Source organism: Carica papaya, chromosome 9, assembly GCF_054855325.1.
Source record: "Carica papaya isolate Zhongbai chromosome 9, ASM5485532v1, whole genome shotgun sequence".
NCBI lineage: Eukaryota > Viridiplantae > Streptophyta > Magnoliopsida > Brassicales > Caricaceae > Carica > Carica papaya.
Window position 1 is genome coordinate 35,317,825 of NC_142317.1, and position 23,691 is coordinate 35,341,515.

The 23,691-nt window shown below is 31.8% G+C and overlaps 2 protein-coding genes across 2 annotated transcripts; one reads left to right on the forward strand and one right to left on the reverse strand.

The window, feature by feature from the left end:
• The first annotated feature begins 7,555 nt into the window (after positions 1-7,555).
• On the forward strand, positions 7,556-12,202 carry LOC110807369 (protein NRT1/ PTR FAMILY 4.3-like). The gene is made up of 5 exons (XM_022032493.2): positions 7,556-7,922; positions 8,656-8,873; positions 9,558-9,998; positions 10,482-10,606; positions 11,007-12,202. Exons 1-5 carry the CDS (start codon positions 7,751-7,753, stop codon positions 11,917-11,919), a joined length of 1,869 nt encoding a protein of 622 aa, XP_021888185.2. The 5' UTR covers positions 7,556-7,750; the 3' UTR covers positions 11,920-12,202.
• Positions 12,203-14,892: 2,690 nt separating this feature from the next.
• Positions 14,893-22,563, reverse strand: TIC110 (translocon at the inner envelope membrane of chloroplasts 110). Its single transcript, XM_022032492.2, has 15 exons — positions 21,657-22,563; positions 21,185-21,244; positions 20,889-21,012; positions 20,707-20,775; positions 20,508-20,606; positions 20,297-20,363; positions 19,966-20,030; positions 19,780-19,874; positions 19,449-19,576; positions 19,236-19,336; positions 17,551-17,767; positions 17,242-17,396; positions 16,510-16,635; positions 15,451-16,422; positions 14,893-15,308 (listed from the first exon to the last, which is right to left on the reverse strand). The coding sequence occupies exons 1-15, from the start codon at positions 22,169-22,171 to the stop codon at positions 15,066-15,068; spliced, it is 3,036 nt and encodes a 1,011-aa protein (XP_021888184.2). The 5' UTR covers positions 22,172-22,563; the 3' UTR covers positions 14,893-15,065.
• Between the last annotated feature and the right edge of the window lie 1,128 nt (positions 22,564-23,691).

Below are 23,691 nucleotides of genomic sequence, written 5' to 3' on the forward strand. Positions count from 1 at the left end.
AAACTTATCATTTTATAATGGTCGCACTATCGTCGCCATTATGAATCGTTATTGCCGTCACTATTGTCGTCTTTGTTATTTTTATTTTTGATATAGTAAAAAAGTGTATAATCTCATGCATTTTTATGCACCGAATTAAATATTATATTATCATTTATCTAATTTATTACTACTACTAAATATTAATTAAATTACGAACGAAACATAAACAAATTTTTATAAGTAGATTTTGTTTACAGAGTGAGCGCTTACGTTCTTTCACCAAATCAATGTATAATAAGAAGTTTACAATAATTAAGAAGGTAACATTACAAAAAATAAAGTATACTTAGGACATTTTATGATACGTTTTTGTGTTTATTATATATATATATACATGCGCATATATTATATTATATATATGTAATCTTATGTAGTGTATGATACCCACAAGGTTAATATTAAAGGTAGTGAGGAGAAAGGTATATTTTAAGGATTGATTGGTGATGGATGTGCATGAACAGAAGAAAGAAAAAAAGGATATGAAATGGGCAGAGTGGGAGGAGACATGGAGGAGTTTCAGAAGAAATAGGATATTGCTCAACTACCCAACTTAGCCTTTTTGACTTTCTCAATAAATAAATCTTTATATCTATACATATTATTATCATTATTTGAAGATTAATATATATATATATATATCTATATATATATGTATGTATGTATGTAAAGAAAAAGGCCTTGATATTCGACATGCTCTGGGTGCTTTGAACCAAACTCATTCTTCCAATTTTTGGCTTTGTGTATGTATGTATCAACAGAGGAAGCCACCCAAAAGAAAAAAAAAACAAAGGGTTGGTTCAATAATATATGTATGCATTATTTGAAATCCCTGTTGAAATTCAGTCTCTATATATATATATATATACATATATATATATATAAATCTTAATACCCAAAAGGCAGTTATTCAATATAAGTAGGTCAATAATATATGTATGCATTATTTGACATCCCTGTTGAAATTCAGTCTCTATATATATAAATCTTAATACCCAAAAGGCAGTTATTCAATATAAGTAGGTCAATTACCAATATGATATAATTATATTTACCGAATATACTTATAGGTAAAATGTACATATACTTTTGAATAAGAAAGAATGACATTCAAAGAAACCCACTTAATTCAAATGTCAAACTTGTAAGAGATGATGGTGATAAACCCATTTCATAAACTGGCTTGAAAATGGCATATACACACACAAACACATATACATATACATATACATATACATATACATATATTGCCTCTTTGATCCGGGTAAAAGGTGATTATTACACGACTAATTAATCTTGTGATAGTTATTAAAAACAGAAAAGCATGCTGCTTTTAGAGAAAAGCAGGCAGACCACATATTAAGAAAGAAACTTTGAAATCAAAGTAACCATTTTTACACCATATGTATACATGTATACACACACACACACACATATACATATACAATAGTTTTATATCAACCCCACAAGAATTAAGAAGAAGAATATTATTGGTTGACAGGAGCCTGTAGCCACTGGTTCTCACAAATTTCCTTGAAAAAGAAATTATCCATTTATACATACATACATACATATACACATATATATATATATATACACCATATGCCGTAATGTATAATCTAAGCTGACGTATTAAACCAAACATAATAATTATATTTATTATCAATAAAAATATAATAATCAATAATTATGTAATTTTGAGTACAATCTATATTATTATTATTATTATTATTATTTTTATAAAATAAAAACTACAAGTGTGAAATGAAGTCATGGTATTCAAGTACTGCATTAACTAATTATTATTTTATAATTAATTAAATAATTTCTATTGAATATATTGAATGTATGTCTATATATATATATACGTATAGGTATTATGGGATCCGCATAGGATTGAAATGCATTGTCTCCACTTTGTCTCCCTGCATTTAATGTCGCCGCAGGAAGAAAGGAAGGAGGAACAACAAATTTATTTTCCTTGTACTTTCCCAGCAAACAAACATCACCTCCCTCGGATTACAATTCGTGTATTTGACCTTTCTAGCCGACAATCCAATCTACGACTGCCACGTGTCGCAATAAAAGAACCTTTGTCACCGCCCACATATTTTACTTCTAATTTACATTTAGATTCTTGGGTCAAAAAATTTGATTTGGTTTGCACTAAAAAAATTTGGACTAGAAGAGAATTAAGCCAATCAAATTTGATATGTTTTGCCTAATTCAAAATTAGGCTAACATTTGGTTAAGTATAATTATATATTGAACATACTTTATAACTCTCCTCTATAAAGATATATATGTATATATCTTACCCTTTATAAATATTTGCAAGAATGAGAAAATAATGATCCTTAGTTTTTAAGGAGTAGACAAAAAGTTATTAGTTCGACATGCGTTAGAAATGGAGCAAAAATTAGTAACAAAAAAAAGCACCGGTAAGATATGTAGATTCATGTTACGGAACTAATTTGAAAAGTAATTAGAGTCTGATTAACTTATAGAAGAGAGATTTTACGTTACACTTTTATGAATCTTGCAAGAATGAGAAAATAATGATCATTAGTCTTAACTTAGGTAATCATTTTGCACGTATCTTTTTAGTTGATACAGAGATATCACCCATTATTTAAATTCTTGATGTGCTCGTCAATGCCACATATCACACGGTTCTAAATTGCAGTACAAATGTCCGTAAGTTCTAAGATCATACCAGGTGCAGTAACGGAACTGACGTATATTTCTGATACTATTTGTAATGTTTTTGATTCAATAACCACGCGTCAAACAACTTTTGAGGTCCAAATCACAAGTTGTTAAGAGTTTAAATTATTAGTAACGTATTACTCGAGTTTACATATGAAGTTTAATAGTCAGTAATATCTTTTCAATGTAGAACTGCTATATTAGAATATGATAATTTATTTTTACTATAGAGAAATTAATCTCTAGCCCTCAAAACACAATTCCATGCTCAACGCGAGTATTTAACATTTTTACATCACAATTTTATATATAATATGTATAGAAAGATCTTTATTGAAAAGAAAAAATAAAACTATATGATGTAAGTTATCTCAATTAAAAATACAAGGCACTAATTATAACTTTTCCCAATCTTCATCCACAAATCCTCAAATAATTGAAAATTACCACTAAATTGAGAGAAAGAGATTGTATTAAAAATTCTATATTATATATATATGTGTGTGTATATATATATATATACATGTATATATAGTATTACCATTAAGGCATAAATGGAGAAAAACACTAATAAATTTTTTTTTTCTTCTTTTTAAAGAGTCAATTTTGTTGTTTGACACCGACAAACTTTTGACTTTGGTTTTCTTGTCTTGATTTTCACCCACACAAAAAACCACATTACAATATTAACTCCTCCAACATCATTATAATATTTTTTCACTAAGCGCACTTCACTCCACACCTAACCCTCTCTTTCACTTTATTATTCTTTTAGAGGAGAGAGTCTTTCTCTTCACTTAGTTCTTCGTCCCCTTTGACATATATATATATATATATATATAGATACACATATATGTATGTATATGTGTATATGTGTGTGTGTGTATATATATATATATTCATATTCATTGTACCAAATGGTCCGCATACCCTCATTGATACTTTCTTACATGTTCTAGCAAACAAACTCTATTGGAGTTACTTTTTTCCCAATATCTTTCTCATTATATTATTGATTTATGACATAATTATATATACCCATATATATATAAGTGCTCATCAATTTGAGTATTAAGTATAAAAAAAAAATTAAGTAATTAGTTATTATATATATATATATATATTTTATAGAAGACAATTCGATGATTCAGAATTATTGAATATTTTCTACGTAATGATAATTTGAGTTTAAAATAAGTTATATAAACATCTACGTTACATAATAACTAAATAATATAGAATACTTATATTTGATTGAGATATCATATTATATGTTAATAGAATTACAGGAATGCATGTCAGTGATCAATTAATGGAGTCTTATTTAGGTTTTTTTTCTTCTTTTTACATTCCTAAGATGATATTATTATGGCAAGTTATATGTATAGGAGTGAAGGGGAATGACTAAGTTCTTAGCTATTTCTTATGTAGTGGATTTTATATTAGATTATAAACGTATTTGTACTAAGTTGCTAGTGTATATCATTTAATATTATGAGATGTTAATGTCGATTTTATTTAAATTACATAATTGCCACTGAAAGGATCATGTGATTGGCCAAAATGTAACTATCCCCAAAACCATATGCTAGCTCATTTTAGTAAATAGTAAATTCACAATTTAATAGTAAAATATGAACTCTTATTATCTCCCACTTGGGTAATATTTGTAGGAGTTGGTAATAATAAAATCTACAAATAAATATATTAGTTAAATTATACTTAGAGTAAATAGTTTATTTCGTTTTTGCGGCCACTAAAAAAAATAAATAGTTAAAATATATAACTTTATACTCTATTATACAAAAATTTTCAAAATTTTCACTCAATTATAAAATTTTTAATTAATTATTAGTTCTTGGATCGTTTCACTCTATTAGAAGAGAATATTGATGCACTTTCAAACACCTTAGCTAAGTCATTTGTACTCAAGGTAAAATCCTTATCTAAAATCTATTAAAAACAAAACTTTTGTGAAGCTTGAGCCTTCATGTTTTGAAGATTCAACCAAATATAAAAAATAAAAGCAAGGTATGTAGGAGGAGATTTCTATGATAAAAAAAAATGACAACTGGAGTTTGGTAAATAAACCAGACGCAAAAAAAAGGTCAAAGGTGTAAAGTGGATTTTCGAGATCAAATTAAATCTTGTAGAACCGTTCATAAACATGAAGCAAGACTGGTATGAAACTGTAAGACTGTTATGGGCATTTGCAGCTCAACAGGGATGGTGAATATTTTATCTTAATATAAAGTCTGCATTTCTAAATAGAGAATTGTATGAAGAAATGTATGTTGAACAACCTAAGGGGTTCAAGTTAAGGACAGTGAGATTTATGTGTACAACTTTTATAAGACTTTGTATGACCTTAAGCAGACCCTAAGAGTATGATACAATAAGGAGGATGCTCAAGGTTGATAATCAATCAATTTTATGTATGATAAAGAATCTTATTAATCATGGTCAGGTTAAGTATAGTCAAGTGAAATATCATACTATCAGACAAGCGCAAAAAGAATGCAATATTAGTTTGACTCACTGCTATTCAAATAATTAACTTGTTGACAGATTAACTAAGTAATGGAAAAAATGAAGGTTTGAGGAATTAAGGGTTGAATCGGGCATATATAAGAACTCTTAAGAACGAGTGTTAATGTATTAGATTTTTCTTAGTACACATATATATCAAGATGCATGTATGTTTAGATAGGTACATAAAATTTAAGGTGCATGTATGTACATACATAAATGGTTTACCATATGTATATATCTTCTTTTTATATTTGTATTTTAAACATAACATAACAAAAAAAGTTTAAGTTTCTGTCGATATTTTCTCATTCTTAAATATATATATCATAAAGGGAATGAATGTAATACCTTGTCCAAAAAAATAATATGATTACTAAAATAACATTTCTAAATTTTCATAAATAAAAGGATTATTTCATAATTAACAAAGTATATTAGGGTTTCATTAAGAAGGGGAGAGTCATCTTATATATAAACTAACTATTAAGGTTTAGTTAGCATAGTTGAGAAGAACTTTAAGAAAAAGAAGATAAAGAAGAGAAGAAAGAATGAGATAACCTCAAATAATCAAAGTAAGTTTCTCAAAACTAATTTAATACTCATTCACATAACATTTAGGTGTGGGATCTAATAGAAATATATGTGTATATTGAAGAAAGGAGTTATGGTGGTCATTAAATTCTATATCATGTTTTATGTGATATCTTAAAAGAAGATAAAATCAAATTTCATTCCTTAAAAAACTAAATTTCACAGTTTAGAAAGATATGACGACCTCTTTGGTCCTTTAATGGTCAGTCTTAATTAACCATATTTACTTTTCTTAATTCCTCTACAATTAATTATTATATTCTCATTTAAAATGAGAAGATTCTATCTATCATATTCTAATTAAAGTTTTCTTAATTTTTATTATTTTCTCATTCAATATAAAATTTAATTTTCTTATAATTTTTATCATTAATTTAGGAAATTTATTTTCTTATAATGCATATAATCTACTCTATAAATAGATCTTCAATGCATAATTATAATTATTCAAGTTTGAGAATAATAAAATTATGAAGTTTTAGTTTTCAATTATTTAAGTTTCGTCAACCTTCTTGTTGAGTGAGAATTGATTTAACTTATTAAGGTAAGTTTTTATGCATTTTATCAGTTCTTCTTAAATTTATTTTACTCATCAAGGTTCCTTTTTGTGGCGTTGGTTAACATTCACGTGTTGAATGTAGGTCAACTATGGAGGATTTGTTGAGAGTTTTATGATTCTGAATATTGATGTTATATGCCAAGTTTTAGATCACGTTAGTTGATCCTGGATTCTGCATCACATACAGTAAGATTCCAACCATGTTTTCAATTTTTCTTGTTAATATTTGACCACCAAATTATTTTATGTGTAATTTAGACATCACAAAATTTTTATAGATACCAAGAATACATGATTCAGATAAAAATTAATAGAATTATGAATTTTTTAATGTTTAGTACTCTGGAAATAATATAAATCAAGTCGGAAGCTTTAGACTTCTGAATCTCTATTATTCGATAACTTTTTTATTAATTCGTTTTTCTTTATCTAGTTTATGGATATTTATGAACCATCGTCTAATTTAACCTGTACTAAGAGGAGAACTAAATTTTTATAACCGGTTACCCATTATGCAGATATGACGGTGTAAATCTCAATTTTTAATAAACGAATTTAGCATCTTAAAATTTTGAACTATCTGTAGCTGAAAATTTATCAAGATGTAGATTTTATCGTATATTACACGTTGAACTTCACAGAGTTGTATAAAAAAACTTGTTAATTATATTAAATTGTAATAAATTCGACAAAGTTTAAATTAGAATTTGATAAGTAACCTATCTAGATACTCCTTGAATCACAAAGATAATATATTAGGTTTCTCATCAACATACATACATATGTATATATATATATATTTTAAAAATTATTTAAATTTTATGAAATTTCCAATTCATATGACCTCTATAAACTCTCATAGAGAAAAAAAAAATGAAAGTAGCCAAAATAGGAATGATTGGTAGAGAGAGTGGAAGTATTGCATTAGAAGATCACACAAAAAGCCTTTTGATTGGTGTGAGTGTTATCCACGTGTTGGTAGTGCGTGTGGGGCTTTCCAAGAAAAATCCTCTCTCTTTCTCTCTCTCTCTGCAGCTTCATCTTCTTTGCCTAATTAATTAACAATATTATATTATATTATATATATATATTATATATATATATAACTCTGTTTGTTTGTGACTCACTCATGGCAGCTCCTATATAAATAAATTTAATTCAACACTCAAACTCAAACCAACTTCCCTTGAATTCAACACAACACTTTTCTCTTCTTTCTCCGCCTCAAATTAAGCTTGAAATTACAGAAACTTAGTTTTAGCTCTTCCCTGTTTTACTGAGTTTGAAGAGGAGGAGGAGGAGGAAGAAGAAGAAGAAGACATGGAAGGTGGAAGAACACAATCTAATAATAAGAAGAAAGCTGGAGGTGATCATCAGAGCATGTGGGTGAGTAATAATAATATGGGTGAGGAAATTACAACTGTTGATTGGAGAGGCAGACCTTCCAATCCAGACAAACATGGTGGAATGAGAGCTGCTGCATTTGTTCTTGGTATATTTTCATACTCCATCCTCCACTCTTTATCTCTCTTTCTTTCTTTTGCATTATTACTTTTTTTATATATATATATACACACACACACACACACATCTATCAGAGAGTTGGTAAATTTGAGTCAGAGTGCTCTCCTATATCCTCATTTAAAGATTATTTTTATCTTGTTATGATTAGTGTTTGTGTCGTTTAATAAAGATATATATCTTTTTACACATATATGTATGTACACATGCATATACAATCAACTGTATAAAGTTTTGACACTTTTTTGAGACTGCCCATATATATATATATGTACCCATATGTATAAATATGTGTATTAGCTTGTAGCTAGCTAGCTAGATATAGAACTAAGCTTGGTCATGAAAGGCTGAGTTTTTAACTTTTCGTATAACATTAAATATGAGGATTCTGATCTATATATTGTATGACATGCTTTGTTTATGTATAAAGTTTTGAGCTTTGAGACTGCCCATGTCTATATATATATATATATATGTCTTAGCTAGTAGCTAGCTAGCTAAGCTAGATATATAACTAATCTTGTTCATGACAGGCTGAGTTTTTTTAACTTTTAATATATATATATATATTAAATATGGGGATTCTGATTTGAATATCTTATAACGTGCTTTGTTTATTTAATGAAGTGTATGTACAGGCATACGCCTATACGTATAGCTGTATGAAAAAGATTAAAAATTTGTTGGATGAATTATTGGTGCAGGACTTCAAGGATTTGAGATAATGGGAATAGCAGCAGTAGGGAACAACCTGATAACGTACGTAATAAATGAAATGCACTTCTCGCTGTCAAAGTCAGCAAACGTAGTGACAAACTTTGTGGGAACTGTCTTTCTTCTGGCCCTCCTTGGTGGTTACCTTTCAGATTCCTATCTCGGCTCCTTCTGGACAATGCTTATCTTTGGCTTTATAGAGCTTTCTGTACGTACATACATACACACACACATATACCCTCTTTATATCTATATCTTTTTGTCTTTCTTTCTAACCTCATCATCTCATCTACCATATAAATATACCCACCAAATAATATATATATATATATATGTATATGTATATATGGCCTCCCTATTTAATCATGAATCTGGTCTTGAGTCCAACCTCAATATATGAGAGATGGGTTTGACCATTTGTTTCAAATAAGTTATTTATTTTTCCTCAACTATTTGAAATCCCATTTACTTGTTTTGAATATATATATATATATATATTATATTTTTATTTATTAAAAGTAAGTCATAGTTTGGTTCTAACTTCAATGAAAGATGTGATTTGACTACTTATTTTGAATAAATCATATTTCCTAACTACTAAAAATGAGTATAGATTTCAAGTTTAGTTAACTCAAGTGATTATTTTCTTACTGTTAGAAATGTGTAAAATATTTGATCATCGATTAGTCAATTCTTACTTTCTTCCCATTAGATATAGAGGAAAGTTTGGTACTTAGTTTCAATCCTACTTAGCTCAATGTCTATTTCCTCTCTGTTAGAAATGTGAATGATGGATTCGATTAGATAATAGTTCAATTTTGATTCTCGATTTGTTTATAAAAAAGTAACTAATATAATGTATATATATATATATGTATATATTGGTTTACAGGGTTTTATATTACTATCAGTCCAAGCACATCTACCCCAGCTAAAACCAGAGAAATGCAACATGATGATTAATGGAGGATCATCACAGTGTGAAGAAGCAAAGGGTTTTAAGGCATTGATTTTCTTTGTGGCTCTCTACTTGGTAGCCTTAGGAAGTGGCTGCGTTAAACCCAACATGATTGCTCATGGAGCCGACCAGTTCAATCCCAAAACCTCAAAATCGAAACTTTCTACTTACTTCAACGCTGCCTACTTTGCTTTCTCCATGGGTGAACTCATAGCTCTTACAGTTCTTGTCTGGGTTCAGACTCACTCAGGAATGGATGTGGGTTTTGGAGTTTCAGCAGCCGCCATGGCCATGGGTTTGATCTGTTTGGTTTCTGGAACACTTTACTACAGAAATAAGCCTCCTCAAGGAACTATTTTCACTCCTATTGCCCAAGTAAGAATTTTAATTATTTATTTTTATTAGTTCGTCCATCCATCTATAAAATATTCATATATATGTATATATATATTATAATATGTATGCATAATATATATAAATGTACATACCATGTGCTACTTCCACTATACTTATTAATTATATACTGCAGCTACCCCTCTTTCTTTTTCTAATTGTTGTTTATATTATATATATACATATATATATGTATATACAAATCAAAATAGTACTTGAGCACATGTGGGTTTGAATATTAGTATAATATATATACACATATATAATAAAGATACGTACGCATGCTGCCTGCTCAGTCATAACATTGAAATATATTTTTTAATCATATACACAAAAGTGGATATATATATATATATATTAGCATATTTGATTTTTTTGGTTTAGTTAATTACATTAAATAATATATAGATATATATATATATATATTCAAAGTGGATTTTTAATTTCCATTGTTACAATCATCAGGTTTTTGTAGCTGCTATATTAAAGAGAAAGCAGACTTCTCCATCTGCTCCACACTTGCTTCATGGAAACCAGAACAACAATGTCTCCTCTCTCTCTTCCAGCTTACCTCATACTCACAGGCTCAGGTGATTTGACTTTTTAAATTTCAACACCTTTTTTCTTTATAGAAACTCAGCTAGTCTCTCTCTCTCTCTCTCTATATATATATATATATATATATAATATAATATTTTATAACAGAGATAACATCTTAATTACTTAATACATTAAAATTATAAATAGTAAATATTGATATAAATTGAACTAATCAAATATTTACTAAGTTAAAATTGTGAATCGAACACTTAAATTTTATAAAAAATTAATTTTTTGAATAGAAATCGAGCTAATAGAATTTAGATACTAAATTTTTATCTTGTCTCGGATTAAATTGGTAGAAAATGAATCGATGGATTGTTTATATTCTAACAAAGATTAGCATCTTAATTAATGGGTTACTTAAGAGTAAATTTTTGATGTGGTTAGGTTTCTGGACAAGGCATGCATCAAGCTGGTTAATCAAGATGGGACGAACATAAAGGAAAGTCCATGGAGATTATGTACAGTAACCCAAGTAGAGCAAGTAAAGAACTTGATTTCAGTTGTTCCGATTTTCGCTTGCACCATCGTCTTCAACACAATTCTAGCTCAGCTCCAGACCTTCTCAGTCCAACAAGCAACTTCCATGAACACCCAACTCACAAAATCTTTCCATATCCCTCCTGCTTCCCTTCAAGCCATCCCCTACATTATACTCATATTCATTGTCCCCCTCTATGACAAATTCTTTGTCCCTTTCGCAAGAAAATTTACGGGCCACGAATCCGGAATCACACCTTTGCAGCGAATAGGTTTTGGTCTATTTGCCGCAACTTTCTCCATGATTGCAGCTGCGATAATGGAGAAACGAAGAAGGGATTCCGCGGTGGATTCGGGAAAAATCTTGTCCATATTCTGGATCACCCCACAGTTTTTGATCTTTGGGCTTTCAGAAATGTTTACTGCAGTAGGGTTAATTGAATTCTTCTACAAGCAATCAGCAAAAGGGATGCAGGCATTTTTAACGGCAATGACATATTGCTCTTACTCTTTTGGGTTCTACCTGAGCTCACTTCTGGTTTCTATGGTGAACAAGATTACTTCTGGTTCATCAAATCATGGCTGGCTGAGTGAAAATGATCTGAACGAGGACAGACTTGATCTTTTCTATTGGATGCTAGCAGTGCTCAGCTTTGTCAACTTCCTTAACTATCTGTTTTGGGCAAGATGGCATTCAAAAAGTACAGATTCTACACCAAGCATTTCACAGATTAGTGGTGCAAATCATGGGGAGGATTTTAATAATTATACTGCTTTCAACTCTGCAAAGAAGATGGGAGATATTGAAAGTCCACCTTAGAAAAGAAGAGGGCATTGATATTCATTGAATATTATATATATATACATACATATTCTCATAAGAGTACTATGGTACTTAGCTTGTAGGTAGAGAATTATATATATATATATATATATATGGGGGGGCAAAAAAATGCTGAACAGGGTATCTTTTAACCCTAGAGGCATGTAGTTTAATTCTGTAAATAAGAATGAGAAGATATCATATAAGGGCATCCTCTTTGAGGTTCAAAACAAAATGTACTCTTTAACTAAGTACATTGATTAATTCTAGTCTCTATCTATTCAAGATCCAAACTTTGTTGCACATACACCCATGGAAAGATAAATATATATATATATATATATATATACATACTTACAAACTTATTGTAATTGGTGGGAGGAAAATTGATTGACTTTTTATGGGTCCCAAAAGCAACTGAGATCTATGAGAAATTATTTATAAAAAAAAAAAAACCATTTACAAGATTCATTGCATTGATCTCCAAAAGTTTTTTCTTCTTTCTTTTGGGCATTTTGTATGTAAATTCAATTATGAACTTCATTCCTTGACATGGGGGAGACCTCACCGGCCTTCTTTTGTTGAATGACCAAAAAGGAACATCTAAGTGGTGAGCTAGTGGTTTCTTACTTCACAAAAGAGTCCTCAAGGCCAAATCTACACTGCTTGTATGTGATGCATACATACATATCTACATACATATCTACATACATATGAGAAAACATAATCAACCCTCTATCGGTCACAAAGTCAAAAGAAGAAAGATAGAAAAAAAAAAAGTGACTTTCAAGGGGGAGAAAGGAGGGAAAAAAGAGAATTATTAGAGAAAGTTTCAAGCTTTCTTCTTTTATCTTGCCAATATCATAACCATACTGGTAAGAGACATGTCTTGAACATGTCTTTTGTATTGGAGATAGGCCCCCTCTTGTAAACACCCTTCACCATCACTACACTGCCTTAATTTCCATCACAATGTTTGCCAAATCACTAGCATGCTTTCCCCACTTTAACCACTACATATCTACTTTAAATTCTTCATAGCCTTGATCATAGCCTTAGCCCACTACAAATCTACTCAAATTAGTGTAGGATATACATATATATATGTATATATATGTATATATATATAATAGGATTCCCTAAATTAAGTAATTGCCATGAGTAAATTTAATTTTAGGAAAAGTAAGCCCTTTAAGTCAATGAATTGAAAAGGGTTGCAAGTAAAAGTAAATTTTTCTTTTAGGAAAATAAAATGATAAACCTCAAAAGTTTTTAGAAACTCAATTACGAGTTAAAAGCAAATAGTTAATTTTTTTTTCAGTAACTAAATTTAGAGAAAACAAAAAGAGAGAGAACATTTTTTATGAGTACCATATCATCCTCGTTATGGTTGATACCTTCGTTCCACGTAACATGATTAAGAAGTTGTAATCAAAAAGTTTAATATATTTTTATTTATTTATCGTATATTCTTATCAGTAATAAGAGATAAATATATTAAGAAGTATTATTAATCTTAAATATTTGAAAGATGTAAAACTGTATAAAAAATGATATCATAGCAAAATAATTGAAGGCTATTTGAACTAATAGTAATATATATCTCTTGTTTCAGATTCTTATAGGCAAATATCAATTCTAGTTTAAAGCACGAACGAAATTCTCAGTAGAAAAATCTTTGGCTAGAGTCAACCCATATTGTTAAACTATACAAGAACCAGTCCTGATACTCAAAGGGCTCCATAGACGCGTCGCGCTAGCATGGCTAGGGTGAGAATGGTCTCCTTTTCCCCCAGTTGCATTTTCCCACAAGGAGAATTCTCTTATCCTGATCTGCAATGAAAACAACCTCTAACTTGAAAAAAGCCAAAAAGCATAATCAAGAAGGCGCTCGTCTATTGGGCCATATTTAGTATATGGTAGGATATTGTGTCATTTCTTAAAATCAAAAGTGACTATGTAAAACAGATATCTTGACTTTTTCATCGATAAAAAAAACATAGCAAAATATGTTAATTAGAGTTGTAAGTCGAAGAAGATTTACGAAGGAGAGGAAAAATTGGCAGTTTATATGGTTCTCAAACAAACTAAAAGAATGGAGTCTTTTCTTGCCTTTATTTAGTTTAAGGAAAAGTAAAAATGAGAAGTGTTATTTAATTAAAACTTTTGTAATGGGTATATACTCTTGTATTTTCACATTTCTTTAGTAGTTTAATAGAATCTTTTATCGTATAATATTCTTTGAAGTTATATATATAGGGATGTACAAGTTTCATTAGTAATATATTTTTGTACCAGAATGAAAATTAACATTACTACTCATATAACACTTAGGTTACTATACCGAGTTATTAAAGGAATAACAAATATAACTAATAGTATACTATTTCAAATTGAATAATAGATATATTCATTTTTTTATAAAAGATCATGAGTTCGAATCTGACTGTACTTTTATATGTATCCTTATTTGAATGTTATTTATGTTATGATTGACATATATATATATATATACTACATAATTCATGTATATATAAATATAGTCAAGAAAATTATTTAGTAATTAATTAGTAATCTTTGATAATAAATTTAAAACAACATAAAAATTTACAATATTTTTTATTTAATAATCAAACTATTACAATGACACTAATAATTTATGTAAATAACAAAGTATACAAATTTATTAAATAAGTTTATGTTTGTTTCAAATAACTTCAACTCTCTTTTTTTTTTTGGTCTTTTTTAATAATTTATATAGTGTTGATGAAGGGATATATTTACACTCTCCTATTTTGCTTGTTACAAACATAGGCTGATTTCTCAAATAAGTTATCAAATTTTGACATGCCCACCACTTCACTTCCTACGAAGTATAATGAATTTCGGGTGGTACCAAGTCGGAGTTCGAATACTAAAATATTTTTGCGATGAACAAAATAAGTTAATATTTTTGGCGTCGCAAAGAAATCGGTACAATAACTCTTTTAACAATTTGGAGCCATAAAAATCCAGATCCAGACAGAAGATATTCACCACATCTAAACATCTATTACAACTGGACAAAATTTCATAAATTCAATTGCCATAATTTTCTCTCAAATCAAAATTATATAAACAAAACTCTTCCATTACATTCAGACTCAGAATACAAAATTTTCCTCCTCAGCTCCAACAGGAAGTGTTCTATCCCCCATCTCTCGGAGAGCAGCTGCGGTTGAATCGTTAATACCAAGTAAATACTGCAGGCGAGACAGTTTTTCAGGTGCAGGTTCACTCTTGGTATAAATAGCAAACAAATCGACAAGCTCCTCGGGCACCTCCCACGATAATGGCTCTGATGGCACAGCTTTGTCACAGGCCAGTAAGTCATTTAGCGAAGAAACCTACAAAAAAAGTAAACAAGCTTTATAGGAATCGTTTACATTCAAATCCAACTAACTATCCAAATATGCATCTCTGATAAATAAGCAACAAACATCAATAATTCGAATAATGTAATTAACAAGCTTATGGGAGATCCCGTACCACTCCTTGGCGATTTTTCTGCCTCAGTAGTGACACAGCCTGAATCAGTGAATTCGATAACCTGCTTTGTGCGAGATCCTGAACAAGTGCTTTTGCTTTCTCAGCATTAAGGTTAAGGTCTGACGGAATTTTCTCATAAACTTCTGTCTCATCGAATTCACCGGTACCTGATGAGAAAATGTCATCTACGGTTTTCTTGAAGAGGTTTTCTCTCATGCTTTCAGAAATCATGCTGTCAAGATTAACATTTGCTTCCTTGAGTTCTCGTATCTGCTTTATGTTCAATCTTCCCTGATTAACAGCTGTTTCAATTGCAGCTGCCATTTTTGTAGTTGTTATGCTCTTTATCACTTTTTCTGCATACTGGGTAGGCAATCCAACTTGCTTCTGCAACTCATTCAGCTGCTCAACCCTGGCCTTGGTCAACTGTCCATCAGCCAAAATCACCTCCGCCTGTTGCCTAAATGCCTGCTCTGCCAAGCCCCTATGAACTGCCACTGTCTCAGAAGCTGTCAAACCTAAGATCCCACCAAGTTGATTTAGTAACAAATACTCTGAATCATCTCTTTTTGTGGTGATCTGAGCACCAAAAGGAATCTTGGTAACTTCTCCAGTTAGACAAAATAGCAGGTATGTCTTGTAAAGATCAGTCCGATCTCTCTCAGAAAGGTCATCTTTGAGTGTTATCTCTGTCTGGCCGGGCTTCCCCATCTTTGCAGCAAGTTCCTTGCTAGGTCTTATTTTCCGAAGGGTCTGAAGGGATTCCCATTCATCATCCTCAGCAGGTTGCTTTTCTTCCTCTGTAGTGGGCTCTTCTGACGGAGTACCAGAAGACTCCCCCTTTATGTCTGCCACCAATTCAGTCACAACTAAGGTGTTGAAAGCAATCATCTTTTTAAGTTCTTTTGCAGCCTCAGTGCGATTTTCAGCAGTTCTAGCTCGTTTTACATAATTCAGAAAAATTCTTCGAACCTGCATATTTATCACAGAGGTAGATTACTTTTGGAAATTAGTTTCCATCTATAACCATCAATTAGACCATAGAGAATGCATACTCACAGCTTTGCTAGCAATAGACATTGCAACATCTCTTGTTAATCTCAAGCCATGTGCTGCCTTTCTCACAGCCTTTTTAATTTCAGCATCATAACCATCAACACCTGAGGCAATTGCTTCCTTCACAACCTGGAAAAGAAAGTGACATAAAGCGACATGATTCAACAAATCCCATAGCCATTGACTTAGTTGTATAATAAAAGGCAAAAGAAAGTAGAGCCTGATTTTCCAGTTCACTTAAAAGACAAGATATACACAACCTTCAAGAATGTCTATGCATCAAAAAATCTGTTTCCAGGAATTTTTATCAATATTTCTAATCTGTTATTATTGACATTTATCGAATGCATATTAAGTTATGAATTTAGTAGATGAGAAGTGCATACATGATCGTCAGTTATATAAACATAATATTCATACACATTCTCAGATGTCAAATCTCCTCTCGCCTGTCTAGCAACTACTAGCACACAAGTCCAAACAATATGAACAAACTTTGGTTACTAATTTTATACGGAAAGGAACAAACAAAGTGACATGTCAAAACAACGGCATTATGATGTTTTTTGTGTGATTTATGGTGCTTGCTAGTTGTCAATCAGAAATCATGGCCAGGTTTAATTATGAATAAAGGTAAAGACATGTACTGAATTCCAAAATAACCCTGAAATCCAAACAATCAATAAAAGAGTCTTAGGTACATTTTTCAGTTAAACCTCACATAAACTCAGTTACCTTTTCAAACAAACTGCCGCAGATATCTAAATGAGCATCATCGACTGTCTGCTGAGGAATACAGAGCATAACTCGTAACTTCAGCAAAGCAGCAACATCTTCATCACTCAGCTCTCCATCAGCAACACATTGCTGAAGCTTTTGTCGGTAAATTTCTTAAAAGGAAGTATACAAGTCAGATGCTTGCTAAACTCAGAGAAACAATACTTAAAAATTGTACTAAATCAAAATTTACTGCTCCAACCTCCAAAAGATGTTGATCGCGTTATAGTTTAAGAGAATGAATTTGCTTTCAATATAATGCCTTACCTTCATGGATCTCACTCGCCTTCTCTGGATCAAAATGCAATTCCTCACAGAGATTTTGAAGAAATGCTGCTTTGCTATCTGCTAGCTCTAAGTCACCACTGGAAACAACCTGTGCGAGTCTTTTACGATATACCTTTGACGTAACATCAAGCAAAATAGCTTCAGCCTCCCGTTTTCCCAAACCAAGTATGTTCTTCAATTGACTCAATGCAGCAAGCTATGAGAAAGGAGAACGCAACAACAGTCAATACAGGCATAAACAGACAAGGCACCACAAGTTTTTCAAGCCATGGGCTAGTTCCCCTAATCACAAAATAAGCTTGCAAGATCATTTTTACTTTATAAAATCATCCATTTGAGAAAGTTGAAAACCAATGCGATTCGCTGGCATTATTAATTGCGTATGCATAAATGCAAAACTAACATCTATAGAATCTGTAATATGAAAGCAAGACTGAAATTCCATTCACAGTCAACTACCATCCTGAATCTTCAGTGTTAAAGTAGCTCAACGACATGCTGGTAAATATCACAGTTTTCTTTTTGGAACAGTTTGGTTTAGATACCAGTGTATTTCATCGTTTCCTTTCAGATTTTCCACTATTTTGTAATTTATGTTTTACTATACATGTACTGTGACAAACTCATAGATATACAAAAATCTACTATACGAAGTACACACAAAAATTAAACTATTACAATTTTTTAAAGTACTTCTAACATCAACAAAACTAATTAGAATTTGAAAAAAAAAATAATAATGCTTAGTTTTAAATGTCTCTTTCCGAAATTAACAGAAAGAAGATTGTGCAATCCGAGAAAAAATAAAATGGAAAGGTGAAATAAATCAAATGAATAAAAATAAAAATAACTTGAATAATAAGAAATATAGACATATTGGACCGAGTGGAGGGAGAGACTTCTTCACTTAAAAAAATTATGCGGAAAATAAATTTAAAAAGGTCAAAAGAAAAAACATAGCTGAAAAGGAAAACAACAGCTTGATTTATCTTTTAAACTGTTACTGGCCTAGGTATACATTTCTTGACTAGTACAACTCGAATTGACTTATTATATCCAGTAGAAGTATTATGTATTTTACCAGAACAAGGCCAGTACAATACCAGTCTACATTGGTCCTTTCCCTTTTCCCCCCCTTTTCAGCTGATATAAATCAAAATTTTTCACTGGATAAAGAAAACCTGAACCTTTGTAGTTTAGCAAAGGTGAAGATCCTTCAAATCAACCTATCTACTACAAACCAAAAAGCATTCTGAGAAAGTGAAAAAGCTGCAGTAAGTGTAGGCTGTAGTAACCGAAACACTAGATTAGCATCACAAGTCTCAGAAAGACCATCAGGATTGTGGTGATTTCTCCAAACAAGCCACAGATATCACAAGCATAGACTCAGAGCAAAATTACCTAGATGACTAAATTCAGAGTTCATGCTTTTAGTCGTGTCATGAGACAATTGGCATTGTCAAATTTTGAAAAATAGAACTCTCCAACAAATATTGTCCTGTGTTGTTCTCGCAAAAACAACAACAATGTCGATGATAATAGGAACAAAACTGAACCAAATGACCTCATACAGGGATTCAACTTTTATCAAACAAGACAATTAATTTGAATTGGTAAATATAACTCCAAAATACATTACAAAATATATTACAGTATTCATTCACCTTATTTTCTTCCAGACGGCCACCAGATAAAGAATCTGTAACATATGCTCTATAAAGAAGCTTCAAGTCATCCATTTTTCTATCCACATCATACTGACCACCTGAGCCATAGATTATGCATTAATAATCGACAATTACCCACATCACCTTGAGGATTTGGCATGTCCAAATCTCAGAATGAAAACATGAAAAAAACACCGGTAAGATCTTTACCTATTAAAGAAACAGGACCAACCCCACGTGCAAGCCGATCTGCATCTGGATGGTTTTTAAGAGAAATAAGCAGGTTATTGAATGCCAGCACCTTGTCAAGCACTTCCACAACTTGAGTAACTCCCCTCCTGGATGCAATAACTTTATCAAATGATGCAAATGCTAAAACATGAAAGCTTATTACGATATTCTGAAGCAGAACTCCTGTGGCCATTTTCCCTTTTAGAATGGACCAAGGGTAAAGAAAAGTGGTATTTTTTTAGAGATGAAAGATATTTGTAATTAGAAAACCTAAAAATTTGGCAGTGAACAAACAATAAAAAGTTCGTACACTGTTCTTGTCCTAGACTTCAGTATAGCAAGTGCTGATGAAATACTTTCCTCAACCAGTTTTCTTATGTGCTCCCTAAACAATTCCTCAGCAAGCTGCAAGAAAAAGAAAATTACACCTAAAGAATAACCATAAGAAAAACACATGATAGGGTCTGAAGTTGACAACATATTATGATCACGGTACCTCATCAGAAAGTCGATACGAGCGCTGTGCTTCTCTAAGGCTAGCAAGCTGCTCCACATCAATATCTGAAATGAAACAAGATTTACAGCTGAAGAATAACCATGTATATTAAGTCAGCAGAAACAAAGAATAACCATGAAATCCTGATTGACCAAATTTCTCTCAGTGAATATCCTTATAATGCAGATGATCATTAATTGTTGTAAGCAACCCTTTCAACTCAAAAGTAAAGAGATTCATTCCATCAAGTACATCCACATCCTTCCCACTCTTCTTTATCATGCAGCATTTAAGACATAGCTCTCACTGTGTGAAGCTATATCGTATTTACCTCTACCAAGTGACTTTATCCTGTTAGCATACAACTGTTTGGCATTGTCACGGATTGCAATCTCAACCTGGAAATATATCAGTGTCAAATTTTGAAAAACGTTAAGACATATCATGTAACTCAAAAGGAAAGCAAAATTAATTAACTCTACATAGGAAAACAGCATATGCTCCCAACAACCAACTAGAAACAAGAATTCATAAATAATTACCTGTGCATCAGAAACCTTGAAAACACGCTTCCATGGTAAAAGGAATGATGATGCTTCCCCAAAAACAAGAGTTGAAACATAAATCAACTTCATAAATGCCTGCACTTGAGAGGAACTAAAATCATCACATTCCACATCTCTGTTCAAACTAACAATCAGTAGTTACAAAAGAAATTGCATAATAAAGCAAGTGGCCTACCCGACGCTGCTCTACACTGCCATCACGATCTCCAGTCTCAAGCCCTTGCCTGTAAATTCGTCTGCCAATCTACAGAACAAAAATCAAACAACTAGTTGAGGATAATATAACTGGAATTTATTCAGGAAAAAGTAGGAGCACATTTTTCTCTGCAAGCAAAAGAAACATGTAAAGATAGGTACCTCCATATGCATTGCAGCTGCATCTGGATCCTCAATCCCCAGGGAATTTTTAAAATTAATTATCTTGTCAACTTCATCACCTTTAAGATCTTCCCCTCCAGTTGGAAGGACAGAAGTCACAAACCTGGATTGAGAACCAAGGGGCAATAGAAATATGAAGAAGCTTAACAAGCAAATACTCAAATACACCCAGGTGATCTATAACCACACTGAAATGCGTCTCACAAATAGAATATTCCCAACACATACACAAATTAAAACTTATAGAACACATCAAACTCCATATTTCCACTTACAGGCAGTATATATCACATATCTCAGCGTTAAATGCCTCATCCTGCTTGCTCACACCATACCTGAAAATTTTAAATACAGCCGCAGAATGCAATTGGTAAGAAAAAGCTAGCAAGATAACTAAATGTTTATCAATAATAGGATCGCCCGATAAACTTGTTGACATATAAATTTTCTAGAACATTGATAAATACAAATCCCAGTGTTTACCAGGAAATGAAAATATAAGTTAGCTAAAAAAATGTGCAGCCTTCTGTATATTGCACACAAGAATTCAAATTGAAAGTATTATCTAGAACCAACTATATATATAAATACATATGTATCACTATTAAATTTACATATAACAAGCTATTGATGCGCAACCAACAGTAAGTACCATAGCAGATAAGCAAAAACAAGTTCAAGTAGTGTCAACTGTGAGAATGTCTCACAAGTCCCGACAACATCGAAATTCAAATTGCAAAAACTTACTTATTAGCGATTCTATCTATATCCTCCTTCTTAACGGCCCCAGGATCATCAAACTCAGCCACATAATTATGCAAACTAATGGCTGCAACCTCTGGAACAGCCGCATTTAACGCATACACAGTAGCCCCTCCCGCAGCACCAGCAACAGCGGCTCCACCTAATGCCACATTACGGTTCCCACCGAACCGGAACCCCAATCCGTAACCAGCTGCAATTGCTCCGGCGAGAATAATTGCGGAGGTAGCTAACCTGACAGGCGGAGACAATTTTTCGACCACCGGTTGGATGCCGCTCAGCTCCTTCTTCCCTCCGAATACACCGGCAGTCGTTACAGATGTTGAAGCAGCAGGTTGATCAGAAGAAGCGGAGTTGCGGGGGATGGTGACTCTAAAACGTCGTCGTTTGACACGGCAGCTCGTTTTGAACCGTAGAGGAGTAGGATTGATGGAAGACGAGGAAAGAAGGGAAGGTCGAGTCGAGGAGGGAGTAGAAGCTGTGAGGAGAGAGGAATTCATGGCTCCGACTGCGAGCGTCGTGGGAGAAGCACAACAACGTTGTGAGAAGTAATTCGCGGGACAGTGAACTCTTTTCTTCCCTTCTTGTCTTCTTAAGATCGATGGAAACGATTTTTCAGGTCGAATCCCAGGGCTCAACCCTGGACAGACGATGGAAACTACTGCAAACACTCCATTTTATCAAAAAAATAGCAAAATACTCATACCTTAGCGCCCGGCGCAAGGAAGGAGATTAGAGAGTTTCACAAAAGAATTGGAGAAGGATAGAGTTACAGAGAGGAAAGAAGAAGGATTATAGGGTTTAACGAAAGAAACGGAGGAGGATAGAGTTACAGGGAGGAAAGAAGACGACAAAATGAAGATGATAAAATGTAAGCTCTACACTATACAAGTGCGAGTCTCCTTTTTATAAGTTTAGGTTAAAATGTTTTTTTTGTGAAAAAAATTAAAAATGTTTATATATATATATATTATATATATGGTAAAAATTTTAGGTTTTTTTATATTTTTAGAAGGGCCTATTTGAATTAGACAACATTGATGTGGGTCTGAAAAATTATTTTAAATATGAAAATATTTTAGATTTTGAAATGAGAAAATATACATTTTGAATAGAAAAATATTCCGAACATAGTGATTCGTCAGGAACCGATTCAGATCAACGTCTGCTCTAATCTGATTCAGACTATCAGAATTCGTTTGGATAGAAGTTAAACAATGTAATTCAGCTCAACATCTACTCTAATATGATTCAGCCTATTAGAATTCGTTTGACTAGAAGTGTAATTCAGCTCAACGTCTGTTCTAACCTGATTCAGGCTATTAGAATTCGCTTGGCTAGAAGTTGAACAGTGTAATTCAGCTCAACGTCTGCTCTAATATGATTCAGGCTATTAGAATTCGTTTGATTAGAAGTTAAACAGTGTAATTCAGTTCAACGTCTGCTCTAACCTGATTCAGACTATTAGAATTTGTTTGGTTAGAAATTGAACAGTGTAATTCAGCTCAACGTCTGCTCTAATATAATTCAGACTATTAGAATTCGTTTGGCTAGAAGTTGAACATTGTAGATTCAACATATTTACAGAGAAATAAATTGTTATTTTGATTTCTTGGTTAATCATGTTTTTTTTTAACCCTCTTGATTTTTACTTCTATCTCGAGCTTTTTTTTTAATCTCATTCAAATCATCAGAAATGACCTAATCAGAGTGTTTTATCTTAAAATGTGCAACACCTAGACCCTTTTTACCGTATCTCCCTCATTTTTATATTAAAAAAAAAAATTGACTATGTATAAATTGCATACTTTTAAAATATTTTTAAATAAAATATTTATAATCAACAAGAGTTAATCCATTATTGATCAATATCACATGTTCACGATTCGTCGTTTATTAATGACGTGAAAATTTCTTTCCTTGTGTTATCGTCCACATTATCGCAACAAATTGTGTGACGCTAAAATCAAAACAACAATTCGGTGCTTCAAGAGACAGGGTGTGCGATGAGCAGTAGAAG